General features: G+C 29.1%; 2 protein-coding genes across 2 annotated transcripts; one reads left to right on the top strand and one right to left on the bottom strand.

Moving 5' to 3' along the window:
• Positions 1 to 10,989: 10,989 nt before the first annotated feature.
• On the top strand, positions 10,990 to 14,467 carry LOC107468645 (transcription factor bHLH143). The gene is made up of 4 exons (XM_016087966.3): positions 10,990 to 11,108; positions 11,593 to 12,180; positions 12,325 to 12,484; positions 12,570 to 14,467. Exon 4 carries the CDS (start codon positions 12,587 to 12,589, stop codon positions 13,646 to 13,648), a length of 1,062 nt encoding a protein of 353 aa, XP_015943452.1. The 5' UTR covers positions 10,990 to 11,108; positions 11,593 to 12,180; positions 12,325 to 12,484; positions 12,570 to 12,586; the 3' UTR covers positions 13,649 to 14,467.
• Positions 14,468 to 15,492: 1,025 nt separating this feature from the next.
• Positions 15,493 to 18,613, bottom strand: LOC107468730 (root phototropism protein 3). Its single transcript, XM_016088079.3, has 5 exons — positions 18,362 to 18,613; positions 18,108 to 18,224; positions 17,826 to 17,895; positions 16,414 to 17,706; positions 15,493 to 16,247 (listed from the first exon to the last, which is right to left on the bottom strand). The coding sequence occupies exons 2-5, from the start codon at positions 18,221 to 18,223 to the stop codon at positions 15,690 to 15,692; spliced, it is 2,037 nt and encodes a 678-aa protein (XP_015943565.1). The 5' UTR covers position 18,224; positions 18,362 to 18,613; the 3' UTR covers positions 15,493 to 15,689.
• Positions 18,614 to 19,311: the final 698 nt, after the last annotated feature.

Raw genomic sequence — 19,311 nt, forward strand, 5'->3', positions numbered from 1 at the left:
ATTTAAGAAAATATCTTTATTATAATTATATAAAATCAATATTTAATGCATCATTAAACTAATTATCAATCAAAAATATTTTTAAATATTTTAATTATATTCATTTTAATTATATTCATATCCTTCTAATTCTTATTCATTATCCAATGATTTTATTAGTGGCAAGTTGTTAACCCATTTATATTGATAATAATAATAATTTTATTAGGATAAATATCAAATTCTATTCCTAATATAAAAATATAAAATTTGATTTCTTCTATTTTTATTTTACCACTATAAAAGACCATGTATGCTAGAAGAAAATATCATTCGTTTACCAATTACTATTTTATTTGATAGCTTTTACAACAATTCTTTTTCTTCCTATGAGGCATCGTTGCAAGAAGACAACTATCGTGGATATAAACTACCACACTCTCCAACTTTCGTGCTTATCATTCGGAGCTCTATAAGATATGTTATCTATGAAGTATTTATAGACCATGGTGTTATCATGTATGTATAAATAAAAACTGTTTTGTATTTAAATTTAAGTCATTTACCTTTGTGATATATTGTAGTGTGAAATTACTTTCAATATGTGTTATGTAATGATATTATGTTCTAATTTAAGCTTTTACTTTAGAACTGTATTATGATTTTATCTCATCATTTTTTTCTTAGATATCAAGTTGACGTATTTTTATTTATTATTATTGAAACGAATGTCATATGAAATGTACCAAAAAAACTCTCACATTTAATTTATTTTATTGTAGTCTTCTATTTATTCTATTTATTTTTATTTTCTTCTTATTCATTTTATTTTCTTTCCAAATGTTATGTAATCTATCATAATTTATACCAATCTACTTCTATTTAATATACTAAAATTGTGTTTTTCTCCAACTAATGAAAGTGAGGTATCACTTTCTCGTGAACCAATTTTTCTTCCAAAATGATTGCACTATTTCTTTCTTTTAAATTTATTTTTAAAAATTATCTTTAATTGATATAATTATATTATAATTAGTATGTAATGAATGATACATAATTATACTAATTTAAGATAATCTCTTTATTATAATTATACTAATCTCTTTTAAATTTATTTCAGAAAATTATCTTAATTATAATTATATAACAATATTATACTTAGCATTTAATGAATAATTCATAATTATATTAATTTAAAAAATATCTCTATTATAATTATATAAAATCAATAATTAATGCATTATTAACCTAATTATCAATCAAAAATATTTTTAACTATTTTAATTATATTGATTTTAATTATATTGATATAATTCTATTTTTTATTTATTATGCTAAAATTTTATTAGTGACAAGTTATTATCTTAATGGTGACCTATATATAATAATAATAATAATAAGGGTAAAAAATTCAAATGAGCCAAGCACAGGTCAATATAACCCAAATCAGCCAAATCAAACTTCTATACCTGAATCCACCAGGACCAATTTTAATATAATTCGAATCAATAAGATTCGAATTAATATAACATGTAATTCGAATCAATTCGAACTACTCTCAGAAACAAGTATAAGCTAATTCGAATCAATTCAAATCGAATTAAGCATGCAATCCAGCCTAGTAATTCGAAACAAATAATTTCGAATTATAAAAGTGTAATTCGAGTGATATTAATTCGAATTAGATGGAAAAGAACACAAGAGAGAGGTTCGAATCTAGTTGATTCGAATTAGGTGAAATTCATTTTGCATAGTAATTCGAATCAAGTTGATTCGAATTACAAGGGATTCAACTATATAAGGAGTTCGAACCAAGTTCATTCGAATTACTTTGTCATTCTCCAACCCCACCAAATCCCAGAGAAAACAACCAACATTCGGGCCGAGTAAGACCAGAGCGGCATTTTTAGTCGACAGGGGACGATCCAGGGAGGCTTTATCGTTTGGATGGAGTTGCTCATATCGCCGGTGTAATCAACGACGAGGTTAGTGGTTTATGATGTTGCGCTGTTGATTGTGTTTTTTGTTAGTGGTTGATGAAAGCGGTTTATGATAATGGTATTTGTTAATGGTTTTTGATAATGGTTTATGTTACTGTTAGTGGTTTAGGATAGTGGTTTAGGATAGTGATAATAATAATAATAATAATAATAATAATAATAATAATAATAATAATAATAATAATAATAATAATAATATACTTCTACTTAATATACTAAAATTGTATTTTTCCCTAACTAATTGAAGTGAAGTATCAATTTTTCATTAAATTCATTTTTCTTCTAAAATGAAAGCACTATTCTCTCTTCTAAATTTATTTTACAAAAATAACTTTATTATATTTATATTACAATTAACATTTAATGAATAATGTATGATTATACTAATTTAGGAAAATATATTTATTATAATTATATAAAATTAATATTTAATGCATTATCAACTAATGAAACCGAGGTGTCAATTCTTTATGAATTTATTTTTCTCCAAAATGAAAGTACTATTCTCTCTTCTAAATTTATTTTAGAAAAATTAAAATTCCATGCTAAATATAGGTGGCAAGTAAAAAAAAAATAAGCAAGTTCATGGAATCAAATCATATTTCTATAACATATATAAGAATGTATATTTTTATTAAATGAAAATTGAATTTCTGCACTTCATGATAGGCGTGACATACTTCTTAGCGTGTTTCTTAATTTATTTTTTATAACTCATTGAATACAATTTATTATAGCAAATTAATTATATCAACTAATTGATTTGATTATGTATTTAAATATCACACTATTTATTATAATTTATATCAATCAAATAATTGTAATTTATTATATCAATTATTTTAATTCATTAATTTATAAGGTACATAATAACATAGATGATTTATTACTTATAATGATTAAATACAATAAATACATATTAATTTAGTTAAAAAAATCATTGTCTCCTATGTTTTTGTTTAACTTATTTTATTTATTTAAATATAACTAATTTGTTATTTAATTTTATTAGGATAAATATCAAATTCTATTTCTAATATAAAAATACAAAATTTCATTCATTTTATTTTTATTTTACCACTATAAAAAATTATATATGTTAGAAGAAAACATCATTCATTTACCAATTACTCTTTCATTGGATAGCTTTTACAATAATTCTTTTTCTTCCTATGAGGCGTCGTCACAAGAAGGTAACCATCATGGATACAAATTAGCACACACTCTTCAACTCTCGTGCTCATCATTCAGAGCAATATATGATATGTTATCCATTAAGCATTTATAGACCATGGTGTTATCATGTTTGCATAAATAAATAAAAAATTTGTAATTAAGTTTAAGTCATTTACCTATTTGTGTGGTATATTGTAGTGTGAAATTACTTTTAATTTGTGTTGTACAATAATATTATGGTTTAATTTAAGCTTTTATTTTAGAATTGTGTTATGATTTTATCTCATCATTTTTCTTAGATATTAAGTTAATGTATTTTTATTTAATATTATTGAAGCAGATGTAATATAAAATTTGTAAAAAGAAAAAAAATTCATTCAATTTATTTTATTATAGTCTTCTATTCTTCTATTTCTTTTTATTTTTTTATTCATTTTATTTTCTTTTTAAATATCATATAATTTATTATAATTTATACCAATTAATTAATTATAATTCATTATATCAGTTAGTTTAATTCATTAATTTATAATATACATGATAAAATAGATCATTTGTTACTTATACGTTTATTTTTCTAAAATCTAAATCTGAATAATTATATTTTCATTTTTTGTTATGAACAAAATATTATTAATAATGAATAATAATTAACCACTCATACTTTTCAAAGTGTTTGGATGATTTTTATATTTATTAATATTAATTATTGATTATTTTTTCATAAATAAATTATATTATAATTTGATGTTATTTCATAATTGATTAATGTTCATGAAACTATGTTACTCTAAATTTTATATTTTATAAATATTTTATTTAAATATAATTTTTTACCATAAAAATGTATTATTTTTAATAATATCATAATTTTATTTATTTAATTATTCTAATTGAATATTTTATCAAATACTAATTAAAGTAATTCTTCCATTTGCTTTTACTAATCTATTTTCTAACTATTATATAAAATTAAAATCGTATTAATGAATTTACTATTAAAGTTAATTTAACTTTTTATTATTTAGAGTGTTTTTCAATCAATAATTTTATACTTTTTACTTTTTTTTCAGTTTCATTTTGAATTTTAATTTAGTACTCAAAGGTAGTGAAATTTCATTGATACTGAAATAAAATTACAAAAGGGTCCATAGGGTAGAATAAGTAAAATAATGTGATACCCACATTGCAACATCCAAATAAAACAACCTAGAATCTAAAATGTTTATCTTTCTCTTTCTCGCTGTCTATTATATTATCTATTCTATCTATTCTATTATATAAAAATCAAATTTTTACCTTTAATGATAGAATCAACGTAGCATGCTTCTGCTTTATTTTGTTTAACTCATTAAAATCAATTCATTATAATGAATTAATTATATCAACTAATTGATTTGAAAAGATATTTAAGTATCACATAATTTAAAATTATGATATTAATTATTTGATTTAATTTTTATGATATATAAATTTAAGGAATAAATTAAAATAAGATAATTTATTACTTATTTAAATTGAATACAACAAATATAAATTAATTTAGTTAAAAATTTACTATTTTCTAATCTTCTATACATAAAAATGACAAAATAAAATTGTAAAAATAATCTTTTTATTTTTTTTGCTATTTTAATTTTATTTTCTTTGCTTTTTTTTATGAGTAATTTTATTTTACATTAACTTTGTGTATTTAATAAAAAAATATACTCATATTAATTCTATCATATAATAATATATTTTTTCCAATGTTAATTAAAGAATTTTCATAGTTATAACTACATCTAATAGAATGACTGAGAGGTGAGAACTACGATAAGTTAAACCCAGGTTCAAAATGCTGAAACGAAAGAAAGAAAACAGTGGATATATGATTAGAGAAAAATATATAATAATGAGAAATATACTAAAACTGGATTTTTCCTCTAACTAATAAAAGTAAGGTGTCAATTCTTCATGAATTTATTTTTCCTCTAAAATGAAATCACTATTTTCTCTGCTAAATTTATTTTAGAAAAATATCTTTATTATAATTATATTACAATTAACATTTACGAATAATGCATGATTATACTAATTTAGAAAATATATCTTTATAATTATATAAAATCAATATTTAATACATTATCAACTAATAAAAGTGAAGTGTTTATAATTATATTACAATATTACAATTAGTATTTAATGAATAATGCATAATTATAATAATTTAGAAAAATAAAACAAAGTCCAGTAATTTATCTTTCGACTGCACACGTGTATAGAATAACTTTTAAGAAGGAGTCATGTATAGTAAATACGCTCGATGATTGTAAAACTGTATACTAACATTGATATAATATTATTTTAGGTATATATTTTGCAGGCATCAAAGAAAAGTGTTGAGTTATTTTTTAGTAGATTTAAATTATTCATTGTTTATTAGAGAATTTTGTGCATTAGAATTTTCTAATAATTTATTATTTATTTTGAGCTAATTTTGATATGCTCTTATTTGACAGTAAAACAACATATAAAAATTTGTTGGTGGGTCTAAGTATTATTAAGTTATTTATGGTCACATTGAGTATATATGTTTGATTTATTGAAGAAAGTAGATTACTAAAACCAATTAATAACTATTTTAGAGTTAATCCAATTAATACTAAATTTAAAAAAATAAACAATATATAATATGTTACTTTTTTATTAATTAAATTATTATAATTCAAATTAATTTTAACAAAATAATTTAAAATTATAATTTCAATCTTATCACGTGCATAGCACGGGTGATTAAACTTGTACTACTTTAGTTACTAGTTATGCATTTTTTTTGTTCCTTGGTTTTTTCTGTGTGCGACCAAGAAGAAATTAAACTTAGAAGGCCCACTTCATGTCCAAAAAAGGCCACTTCTAAGAACTCAAAAAGTATAAAGAAAAGAAAAGCAAACTCAATTTATATTCATGTACCAAGAAAAGCTAATAAGTCCTCAATTTTTTTTTTGGTCTTTGGCTGTGACCAAAGTAAGGCCCAACCCAGAAACCGAATCCTAACCCGCAACCGACCCGGTTTCCAAACAACAGCGCCACATTTTGAACGTGTTGTTTTTTGCCTCTCCTTTGCTGCTGGGTTCTTCAGGGTGGAGGCAAGAGTTCAGCGTTAAAGCCATCGACGCCTGTGTTGTTGCCGTGGACTCGTCACTATCATCTTCTCCACGATCAATGGTGCTGCTCCAATTATCGTGGCAGAAGATTCTGAACCAAAATAAAAAGAAGGAAACGCCAACTCACGCGAGCATTGATATATTAGTTACGCATGCCTAAAGCGTAAGGTCCAAACCCCGAATGAATAGTTGACTCCAAAAACACACAAGACACCTCGAATCTAAAGGTTAGGATGTAGAGAATATTTGTATGTGAAGTTGAAATTTGAGATTAGTCAGATGATTTGATAAATTTGACTAAATTATTATTTAATAGTTATTAATTATCAACTTTATATAAAAATAATGTTAAGGATTAATTTAAACTTCAGAGTTTAAATAATTATTTAAGCAGAAGAATGAGTTAATACATGATAAATCCTAGTTGGTTATAAATATATATCTCAAGTTATATGTAATTTAGGTCAAGTAGTCAACTCACTCATCCGACCTTTAAATGGAGTTTAGATCTGCTACGGATTAGTTCTTGATCTGTTCGATTGGGGATACGATAGACAACGGAAAAAAAATAAAAGTAAAATATTATTTTATATTTAGATGTAATCATAAAAGTTTTTTAATAAAAGGGTAAAGTATATTTTTTGTCGCTGAAGTTTGGCAAAATTTTCAAAAATGCTCCTAAGTTTTATTTTGTTTTAATTTTGTCCCAAAAGTTTTCGATTTGCATCAAATATACCATCGACGGCTAAATTTTCAAAAAATTTAAGACCAATCAACAATAATAAATGAAAATTATACTTGATTTGCTTGTATGGAGGGTTGTTCTTATGAAATTGTTGTTGAATCGGTCTTAAATTTTTTGACAAATTAGTCGTCAGGAGTATATTTGATGTAAATCAAAAATTTTTGGGACAAAATTAAAACAAAATAAAATTTAGAAGTATTTTTAAAACTTTTGTCAAACTTTAGGGATAAAAAGTATATTTTACCCTTAATAAAATTATTATAGAGGTTACACAAAGGTTAATTATATAATTACTTTTAAATTACTAATTATTTCATATTCTTTTTATTTTAATATTATATAATAAAGTAATTTAGTTATCCAAATGATATTAATAATGATTTTATATTCCAAATATTTTAATTAAAAATTATTAATTATATTTTTAAAGGAAAAAATATTGTACTGGAGTAGCTAATTTCGTAACGCAAAGCTTTACTTCTTCCTAGCTTCTCAGTTATCTATTACCATTCAAATATTTGCATTTCAGAACAAAGATCCTCAAGCTTATTTAATCTTGAGTTCTGATAAAGCTCACTGAAAAACATTTGTAGAGGGAAAAAAAAAATGCCGTGGAGCCCAAAAAAGGAATGCATTTCAGCATTTGCAATGAATTGAATTGAAGTGAATGTTGATAAAGGTTAAAGGGAATCCCTGAATTCAAGCATTTTAGTCTCTGAAATCCAACAACACTTTGGTATATATGTAACTTAAAGTGTGAACCTCATCATAGACATTAGGCATCTGGTGCTTGTACCCTCCACTCTAAGCAAAATGGTGTACCACCACCAAGCACATAATTCACACTATTATACATAAATTATTGGGTGCTATTCCCATCTTTTTCTTCTTCTTCTTCTTCTTTTTGGCTTTTCATCAAATGCACGGGTGTAATGTATTACATTGGATGATTGCACTTAGTGGACGAATAAAATGTGCATTGCACTTGATGGCTGGTTCTAGTATTTGCATAATTCCCATTTTTCTTTATTTCACTAGTATTTATTTATTTGTTTTATTCTTTTGTTTGGGTATCATGCTCTTGCATGATTAATACAATGCACCTTGCAAAATGTACAAACTTTTGGTGGGGGCAATTGGGCCCTTGAGATTAGTTGCATTTAAATGGCTAATTAAGAAACAAATTAGGTTGCTAAATGAGTAGATTATTAGATTTTTGATGAGTGAATGGCACATGTTTATGTCTCTTGCAAAGTGCAAGACTTTAACATCAATTAGACTAAGACCTCCGCATTGTGTGACAAACTAAATTAATTATACTATATAGTATAAATTTAAAAGTATTATATTATTTAAGAATTAATTAAACAATATATAAATTAATATTAAACTTAAATACCTGTTTGTAAAAAATATTTGTAATTTGTATATAATTTAATATAATTATTTAAAAAAATAAATAAAAAATACAACAACAAAAGTACAAAATCATATGAAGTTGACCTCTTTCTTTAATATTATTTGTGTGTATTTTCTAATATCTTTATATAATAGAATTTTTTTTATATATTTTATCATGTAATATAATCAATTCTAAGAAGATAAACTCCTCTTTATTTATTGGTGTGAATGTTTTTTAATATTTTTCAATGGATGGCGTTCCATAGTTTAATTTTGAGATTTTTAAGTGTATTTGGAGATAATTAAAAAAATTACAGAAAAATAATTGAGAATGAAAATATAAAAAATGTAGTATAAAATTATAAATAAACTTTACTAATTATGATACATTAGAATCTATACATACTAAGTCGATGTTGTTGTGTCAAAGCCAATGTGTTTGGAAATGATTTGGATAATTGATTTGAGAAATTATGAAATAGGATAATAAATTAATAATAGTAGCAAGAGCCAGAGTTATAGAAAATATTCAAGTAGACTAAATACTTTACACTTTAAATATATGTAACAGAAAATTATTGTTATCATCATTTTAATGTAGATATTAATTATATTTAATCGTTATTTTTAATTTAATTAAATAATAATAAATATTAAATTTAGTTGATTAAGAGGATTAGAGTTTTGTATCATTACTATATAAAAATATATTATCTCTTAATTTATAATATAAAGTTGTAAAATTTAACCTATGAAAAATTATTGATGTGAATTAATATTTATTTTTATATAATAAAAAAATAGATAATAGATAGAATTGTTATTGTCATCATAATTAATTATTACTATTATTATTACGACTATTCAATCGTATGATAGGAAGGTTCATGCTCTTGATAATCATCAATCACGACCAAGCATCTATCATTCATTATTTAAGCAAACTTCCCAAATAATTAGTGCTTGCACATCTATAATCTATTGAGACGGAATTATAGACTTTATCGAAGTTTGGATAATAAGATCACAAGTTTATTCTTCCTTTTTTTCCCCTCCTTCTTCATTATAAATAAATCTAAATACAAATTATTTTTTATATTATCATTTATTAAATAATTTTAGGGCGCATTTATTTATGACTATTTTAGCAAAAATTTTATTTTCTCTCAAAATTATTCATTTCAGCTTTAACAAACAAGTTAATAATAATCATTCCAAGTTAATAGAAAAGCATATAGTTGGTTGGAATATATAGTAGATACTAGATAGTAATTGTCTTTAATGAGTGATTTGGAATACAAGTTCTAATATAAAATTATTGTTTTTTACCGGTTTAATTACTTTGTTGGTTCTTATAATTTTGCAAAATTTTTAATTAGGTTTTTATACTTTTTTTTAATTGGGTTCCTGCACTAATTTTTTTTTCAATTAGGTCCCTCTTAGCAGTAATTGACTTAATTTTATAGGGACCCAACTAAAAAAAAATTAGTGCAGAAACCCAAATAAAAGAAAAAAAAGTGTAGAGACTCAATTAAAAAAAAATTAGTGCAAAGACTCAATTAAAAGAAAAAAAAAGTATAAAGACCTAATTAAAAATTTTGCAAAACTATAAAGACCAACGGACATTTTTTTACAGTTAATATAAAATTATTGGTGTAAGAAGAGTTATATAATTAGAAATATAACTATTTATGTTGACTCCTCATATCAGTTAAGTTTTTGGGAATTGGGATGAATAATTTTATAATATGGTATTAGAACTCTATATTTGAAAGATCTAGAGTTCAATCTTTGATGAATCCTAAAAAGAAAAATAGTATAAAAAAATAAAAAGATCTATGTAAAAATTAAACAAACCTAAAAAAAACTCTTATTTAGAAAAAATATTAAAAATATAACCATTCATATTATTTTCTTTCTACTTATATCATTATATGCCTTTTAGAGACTTTTAAGGGGGAAAAAAATTAACAATGCGAAATAGCGCTTTTTATTTTTATTATGGAGTAGAGGTTGGTGTGTTGCAGCGTTATGAAAAGCATAGGAGCTTTACCTGTATATGGTATCAGAGGAGCTGAGAGAGTTGAAGACAAGAATTCAGAGGATTCGTTTTTTTTTTTTAAAAATAAGAAAAATTTAATTGGAGGATCCGTTTTTCTTTTATAAATAAATAAATAAATAAACTAATCGGATGGTTCGATTAGTTAACCTTAAATTTCAAATTTTTTCTTTCTCACAATTCGGACCATCCAATTTGTTTTCCAATTTTTTTTTCACAGAATTCGAATAGTCCAATTTTTTATTGTCCTCCATCATCCATATCAATACATAACACACACTCATGACATATCTAAATTAATCAGCCTCGAAATAGTGTATTCGTATGTAATAAAAGAAGTAAAAATGTAAAATATTCCAACAAAAAAGAATAGTAAAATAAGAAATAGTGGGAAAAGGTTAAATTTGAATTATAATGTGGAAATGAAGGGCAAAAGTGAGATTAAGTTGTGTATATAGGTGTGAGCATGCATAATAATAAGCACATCCACCTCTTTCTCCATTTTCTCCTTCTACCTGTTTCTCTGCCACCGCTCTAACAACTTTCTTTTTTCTCTGAACTCTTCACATTTGGAAGCCAATCTTATCAATCTCAGTCTATTTGTAAGTATCTCAAATTCTGATACTCTCTGACCCTTTCTTCTTTTTGCTTCCTAAGTTTTCTGTTAAGGGGGAAAAAAAAGGTAGCTGGCCCATGATAGAAAAATATTAAAGTTGAAACCTTTGTGAAATAGGGATATGATCTTCATGAAATTCAGTCTTATGGGGCTATTTATTTATTTTGTTTTTTGGGATCATTTTGCTACTGAATTAACGGAGAGTTAGGTGGTGGGAACTTTGAGGATTGTAGAGTTGTTTAATGGTTCACTTGTCTTTTTACTTGTTCTTATTGAGATGGGGAAAAATGGTAAATTCATGCCCTTTTTTTTCTGTTTCACCTAGAGAGCAGCATGGTAGTTTTTACCTCTATTTTCTCTTTGAATCTCTGCCTGGTTTCTAAAACAAGCTTTTTTATTTTTTATTTTTTATTTTTAATTATCTATGGAAAAGGAAATTGTGATTTTTATTCTGATTTATCTCTTTTCAGGGGCATTGGTTCTTGAGGGCCTAACATCTGTATGAAACTCTAAGCAGTTCTGGGTATTAAGAAGAAGAAACCAGAATGCGGTGGTTTGGTCTTTCTGTTGATGTGTTTCGCAAAGTTGTATGCCTGAACTTGTATTGTAAAGTTATTCTGTAGATCATCATTCCCTTAAGTTCTCCATATTGTTACTTTTGTTGCATTATAGTTAGTTGCACCCATGGAAGTCAACCATTGTTTGATAATTTCTTCAGATAAGTATAGAATCAGCTGAAATCTCAGTAGTGAAGTGCAAGCCTGGTATTTTTTTTGCAGTAGTGTTGTTCTTGTCTCCAATAGTTCTCTAGTTCTAGCTGATTTTTACTTTGTAGTTAGTTTAGTGTCTTCATTGCCATACTCTATTGTGGCATATTTTTTGGGGTGCATTAGGATCAGGTTGATTGAGTAGCGTGGTAAGGATTAAAAGTAGTTATGGTGTGCCAAGCGGCAAGCCAAACAAGATTTCGGGCATTAAAACATGAGAATGGAATTGAAGGCGAATCGACAATTGTTGTTAGAGTGATAGCATGCTTTCAACCCTTGCACGATTGTCAGGTTGGTACCATATAACTTACAGACATGATTTTGAAGCTTGATTTGTGACGAAAAAACTTATATCTGTTTTGTGTTATCTTTATTAATTATTGGATTGTTTTATGAGCTCATGGGTGATGAATGCTATCTTCTAACTCTTTGCAGGCTGAGTACTTTCGTCATTTGCTTAAGCCCGTCACGTAGATAGATCAACTTTTTTTCTCATTTAGCTGAAGCCTGAAGTTTGTAGTTTTCTTTTTTTATTTGTCCACAAGAGAAATCAAGCTATTGAAGCTTCCATATCAAAGCACCATAGCATCTACTGGTAAATATTTTTATTTTGTACTTTTTCATTGGAAAGGGTCTGTTTTGTCATCTTTATCATTGATTGATCGACTATTGTTCTTTAGGTTATTTTTTTCGTTGGATGGTTAAGGATCATATGCCTTGGCCTTGCTCACAGCATATGGCTGGGTCATCACCTTGCTTGAATTGCTCCGGCACATTGCCAGGGCCAAACTTGTATGGTTCTTCAGCATATCTGAATCCTAGTACATTCATCTTGCCTGCTGTGAGTGTATTTCCTGGATTTGCAGCTCCTGCTGCCCCATATCTGAAGGCTGAGCCCACCAATGAAGTAGTGCAGGGGTTCCATCAGTATCTTCAGTCATTGCCAACTTTGAAAGAAATGCATACTGAAGAGGCTATGCAACTGCAAAATGCAAATTCTGTATCTTTGCAGAAGAAGTTACTTATTTTCGACCAATCTGGTAATAAGACAAGGTTGTTTTATGGTTCTGTCTTGCCTCTTGTCCAGAGTCCAGTTGTTAATGCTACACAATATGTATACAAGGACGAAAAGGCAGCTAATTTGGGTCAAAAGCATCTACCGAACAGTTCAACAGAAGAATCTGATAATGATCATATAGTTAATGAAGAAAGTGAAATGCATGAAGACACAGAAGAAATCAATGCCTTGCTTTATTCTGATGATTCTGATTTCAGTGGTGATGATGATGATGAGGTAACAAGTACAGGCCACTCTCCATTGGTTACTAAAATGACTTATGTGATGCAAGAGCAGTATGAGGATTCAAAGGAGGAGGTTGCAAGCTCTGGTTTGCCAAACAAAAGGCGGAAGTCAATTAATGGCGAGTACTATAGATCACCGATGCCTGCAGGTACTGCAGGTTTAGCAAGACTAAATGATACTTATGAGTATGCCAGCGACGCTGAATCAAAATATTCCAGTGGCCGTGTGTATTCTGGAGGTGCTGAGCAAACTAAAGACAATAGTTCAATGGTGGATGATATTCAATTGAAAAGGGATAAAATCCGGGAATCATTGAGAGTACTTGAGAACTTAGTTCCTGGTGCAAAGGGAAAGAATCCACTGTTAGTCATTGATGAAACAATTGAGTACTTGAATTCTTTGATGACTGGTACTTCTGGAGAAGATAATATCACCAAAGGCTCATCGCCGCCATAGCATACTTTGATATAAGGACACATCAATAGCAAAAAAGGTCATAGTCGACGAATTCTTAGCTCTGTTTCATGAGAAGTTTGAACTTAGCAATTAGCATGCTTGGTTCTTTTCTTACTTTCTTCCATTCTGCTTTCTCAAGGTTTATATTTAGTTGTGTGCAATAAGGGAGTAAAAGCAGCAATTGGAGGGGGAAAAAATGGGGCTTGGGATATCAATTTGTTGACCAGAATTTGTATCTTTTGGCTTTCTTGGAGTGTAGATGGTAGTGGAGGATGACTGTGCTGCAAAAGTGGATATTTATTTTCCACCCTCAAAATGTTGAAGTCTGTAGGTGAATGGTGATTGAATGCATGCGCGTTAGGTAACTTGGGTCCCACTCTGCACCTTCCTCTTGATTCCTGGTTTGATGCTTTTGGCCTCTCTTTCAAACTTGTACGCATATCATATCACATTGGCATGGGACTCTCTAAAAAAGTGTCAAGAAAAGTTTAAGTTTTGGATGTTGGGTTATGCTTCAAATTGAATGAGGAGAGTGGTTGTTACATCATGAGTTGCTTGCTGGGACCCTTTTTGTTGGATGTGTCATTTGTGGTAAAGGTTACTTTGTTTTACATCCTAGAGGGTGGAATCAACATCAAAGACATTTTGTTTTCTTTCTTTTTTCTATTTTCTACGTTGTAATTGAGAGGTTAGTTGAGCATTCGAGGTTTCCTTTTCATGATGCTACTAGCCTACTACTATTTATGTGTCGGTTGAGTGATTGTGTTAATAATTTGTTTGGGGGGGTGAATCTATCATCTATATATTCTGGTTTTTGTAGCTGTTCTTCACTGATTTGTCTATGTTGGTTGTCTTTTCTTGTGTTTTATTGTTTATACCTATTGAGCCATTCAATATTCAGTGATTCAGTATGATTATTTTCTCTTCCCGGAATTTTTTTAATCCTATGCTAGTTCATGAAAATGGAAAGAATTTTACAAAGAGTTTGTAAAGTGATAAAGTGAATCATAATCATTATTGAATTTGTAATTTTTATCATATATGAATTTTATTATCTTGTTTTAAGAATAATTAGATGTTTCTTTTTTTACTTTTATTAACTTTTTCACTTTAAAAGAACTTGATCCGAATGAAGTTGATGGTGTATTGATTAAATCCTGGCCCCAAAAGAAAATTTTTTAACAACAATTCAATCTTTTTGAATTAAGTTGCAAAATTGAGTTGTTTGGTTTAAATGTTTTTTGAACTAGAATATCTTTGCCACCTGGATAATTGATTATCTTGCCATTATCAAGGATTTGACACTGAAGTTGACTAAAATGCCACCTGGACTGTACATAAAAAACAACACTATAATCAAATCAATTAGAGAAGATGACTATTACCATAATAAAGATAATCATTAGCAGATTAACTTTTGCCCCCTAATTTTTCCCCCGGATGGTACCTTCAAAATCTGATGGTGATGAATGATGATATTTGGTGTTTCACCTGAAGCATCTGCAATGCCATGATTATTGATATTGTCCCTTGTCATGTGTTGTGGTATACACTATTTTGGTGATTTGATTTGATCCCATGCCATCAACATATTTACTTATTGCCCACCTTGGAAGGCTTTTGCATCACATGACAAGCCCATCACTATTTTCATGCAGGGTGGCATAATTTATGTTGGAATATCTAATCATGTTTCTTCCTTTTATAGTTTGTGATTACATTAATTTTGCCTTAGCTTAGGTCTGTCTCCCTTAATATTTTGATATCATTATTCCCCTTTTTCATTGGTTCAATTTCTTCTATAGTCAAGGGTAAAAAAAACAAAAGAAAACAAGAGGATTCAAATATGCTTTTACACTGGAAATATATTATTGAATTTGGTAACAAATTATAATTTAGCTAGAATCTTGCTATAAGATACAATAGGAACTGAAAGAAGAGAAGCCTCATTTACTGTTCAAATGAAGAAAAGTAATGAAATATGACCAAAAAGGAAAAAGGTGGGGACTCAGAAGAAATGGTTCCAAGTAAAACTAGGACTTTAGGAAATCGAATTCCTCCACCTTCTAGTAGTCTTTCTGTTATGTTCTTCAGAAGCTGTTGGAAGCTGATGTGGTGGAACATCATGGTTTTCAACATTTGTTGTCTTTGTAAATTTGGTCAGCTTCTTCCATCCACTGCTCCATGCTGATGTATGCTTCTGCTTCAACATCATCTTATCAAATTGTTTCTGTAAAGTCTCCATGTCATTTTGGAGCTCTAAGTATTTGGCTTTCACACTCTCAAGCTCAAACTTGAGTGTGTTGATGTCTTTCTTTGCAGTTGACCAACCTTCTTGGAATGATTGTGGTGTTCCTTCAAGGAGTGTTTTTCTGTTCACAACCATTGGATGGTTAAGAGATTCATCATCACCTTTTAGAGAACTGCTGGCTAATGCATTGCTGATCTTCACCTGTTCAGAGAATAGAACTTGCACCACTACCCTTAATGGAAGCCTTTCATTTTGTGCAGCATGCAGGCATGCATCAATGGAGAGTTTCTGACAATCCATTACACGGCAGAGTCGCTTCCTTTCATGTTCAGACAGCGTTGGATGCGCCTGTTTATTTGTTTCGCAGATAAGAGAATTCAGAAGTAGAAATCAGTTAGACTATGAAAGAACTAACTAAACACATTTTTACTGTTAATTCTTTGGTAATTCTGAATTGAATCAATTCAATCTTTTATTTTGACTCTAACCAATGAAACAGTAGTTAGTTAATTACCTTAAGATATGAATCAATTGCTCTGTAAAGTCCATCATCACAGGTCCTAGCTGACTCCGGCAAAGCTTCGGCAAGCACCTGAAACTTTGTCAAGGACAGGTTTCTATCTCTGGACACTTCTGTAAGATAACTATCAACAAGCCTTGCAACTCTTGCCTTGGCATTCAAGTTACTACTTCCCATATGTTTGTCTGAAAACGATTGTCTACCTGGACTTGAAGTTTCAGTCTGTTCTTGCACAAGAAAATGCTCTAATAGCCTCTGAACAAGGTCCACATCATACATAGTCTCACTCTTATTATAACATGGAATCAGAAGATCAGCAAGTGTAGCCTGCTCAAACTGCATTCCCACCCTTTTCTCCAATTCAGTAACAAGTGCAGGAGCAACTTTTAACATGTTAGCCATTCTCAAAAGTCTAAGAAGGAAGCTGCATGTAACACTATCCTTCTGTGGTGGAATGATGCTGATGAGGCTCTCAATGATGAGTCTATGATCCTTAGCTTGAAGACTTGAAGAAGCATCATCTCTAGGTGCAGCCACAACCATGTGGAGCCCACCTTTCCAGCTATTGCCACTAGCATTACTACTACTGTTACTGATGCTGCAGCTACTTGCTTCATCATTTTGGAGTGCTGTGTCACTGATCAATCCTGGTAGCCACTTAGTTGCATAATGCATTATTGAAGCACCAATCAATTCAAATCTCATACCCTTAACCTTGATTGCAGTTACCACTCTAACAAAGTGATCGATCCTGAGGATCGAAACATCCTCAAACCACCAATCAGGAGGAACCTGCTGATTCCTACTTGGGCTTGAATCTTTCATGCTCATGCTATTCCATCTTGGGCTGGAAATTTTAGCTGTTCTTCCGGTGTAAGACCACCTTATTCCTTTAGGATTAGCACAAGCTTTCCAAGCTATGGACTCACTGCACCGGCGAACAATTTGGAGGTTCTCGGCCCAAGGCGAGAGCTTTTCGCAGCTTTTCAACACCACTATGGAGTCTCTCCAAGAAGACAGAACAACATAGCTGAGGAATGCTTCTGTCTTGAATATGAGATTCCCTTCCTCTAAGTCTTCTGTCATTTCAAGATACTCAGCAGCACATCTTAGGCCAGAGATGTTGCCGGCTGTTAAATCAACAGCAATTCCATAGCAGAATTTGGCTGCAAGCTCAAAAGCCTCAGGCCCACCAGGGATATCATCCATAACTATCTTATTTATATCCGGGTCTCTGGATTCATATATGATCCTATTCAGCTTTCCACTTCTAGATAGCAAGGGGTACTTTTTCACAAAAGAGAAAGGAGAACAAAAAATTTACAAAATTCAACAGTACAAAGATTAGTACCTTATCTCCTTGTATATATGACTATACATACTATAAGGTTACAAAAATTGCATACCTTATGCAAGTGGAAGCTAGATTCTCCAATTTGTACTAGAAAGTCACTTGGAATATCAGTTGCAACATACCTGCAATGGAAGGGACTAAACTTTTTAAGATTGTTCAAAGATTATGAAATGGACAAATTAACAGTATAAAAAAACAAACTTTTCAGTCCTATCTTCTGCCATGTGTCTTAAGACTTTCCAAGTTACTAGAATTAGTAAAGGAGATTAGTAACTGTTAACACCCTTAAAAAGGGTACTAATTAATCATACACATTAAGTTTAATTAAACATACCAAGAGTGGCCTCTTTGAACAAATCCTTCTGTCTTGACACCATGCTTGGTTGAAGTGAGTACTCCACCCCCATATTGTTGTCCTACTGCTGCTGATTCACTTTCTGATTCCCACATGCTGCAAAAGCCAGATTCACAATGCAGAGCTCTTTAATTTTTCTCAGGAAAGTAGCTTTTACACACACAAGGCCAAGAGATAAAAAATAAAAAAAGCTATGTGAATGAGTAGAGAGACTAGAGTAGTAGACAAGAGACTTCAGTGAAAGGAGGAAACCACATGGGATGGTTGGAGTAATGAGTTATCACAAAAATTGTCGGCTTCTTGAAAGAAAAAAGTTGGAGGACTGGTTTACAGGCTGTGCTGAAATGGGCATAGTCAATAGACAGTGGTGGTGTTAGTGTTGTTGTTTTTGAAATGTTAATGATGAATCTCAGCTTGTGTTTTTATTCAAGCCTTTGGATTTTAGGTAACCCTTTCTTATGAGTCAATGTATTAAGACAGAAAGCTTCAGTTTTGTTTTTGTAAACTCAGCTGTGAGGTTGTGAGTTGTGACCACACAATCATACATGTCTCTTCCTTTTCAGCTTATTTTCTTTATTCTTTAGATGTTACTGAATTTATTACATTCCAAAACATTCCTTTGACATTGGGAAAAATAAACAAATATAAAAAATAAACGCACTCCCATGCAGAATTTTTGGTATGTAAAAACTGAAAAACTTCAATCAATTATTACAATAATGCCAATTGATTACTACTAGGATTAATCATATCATAGCCAAAGGTAAAAGAGAAATAACTCTTGGCAGAGCAAAATTACAAGAGAGTAAACATGTCTCCTTTTATCCTATGAACAAGAACAGGTTTTGAAAATTGATGAGAGGTAAAAATGAACAAGTGGTAGTGGATTTTTGAGGGCAAAAATGACTATGACTTGTGGTTATATGTTTTGTCCTAGTGGTACCAGCTACCAACATATCTGCATTTGACTGTTTCATAGTCCCTGTGTTAATCCAAACTATACATGTTTTTACAATTTGCTTAAGGAAAAAAGTTACAGTTTTGTTTTTATAAGTTTAGTGTATTTGGAGTCATCAACAAGAGTGTTGGTGTAGTAATAAAGACAAATTAAAATATAATAATATACTTCAAAGTTCAGAGGAGCTTAAAGCAAAACAGAAAGGAATAAAAAAAGGTATATTCT

Source organism: Arachis duranensis, chromosome 10, assembly GCF_000817695.3.
Source record: "Arachis duranensis cultivar V14167 chromosome 10, aradu.V14167.gnm2.J7QH, whole genome shotgun sequence".
Classification (NCBI taxonomy): Eukaryota; Viridiplantae; Streptophyta; class Magnoliopsida; order Fabales; family Fabaceae; genus Arachis; species Arachis duranensis.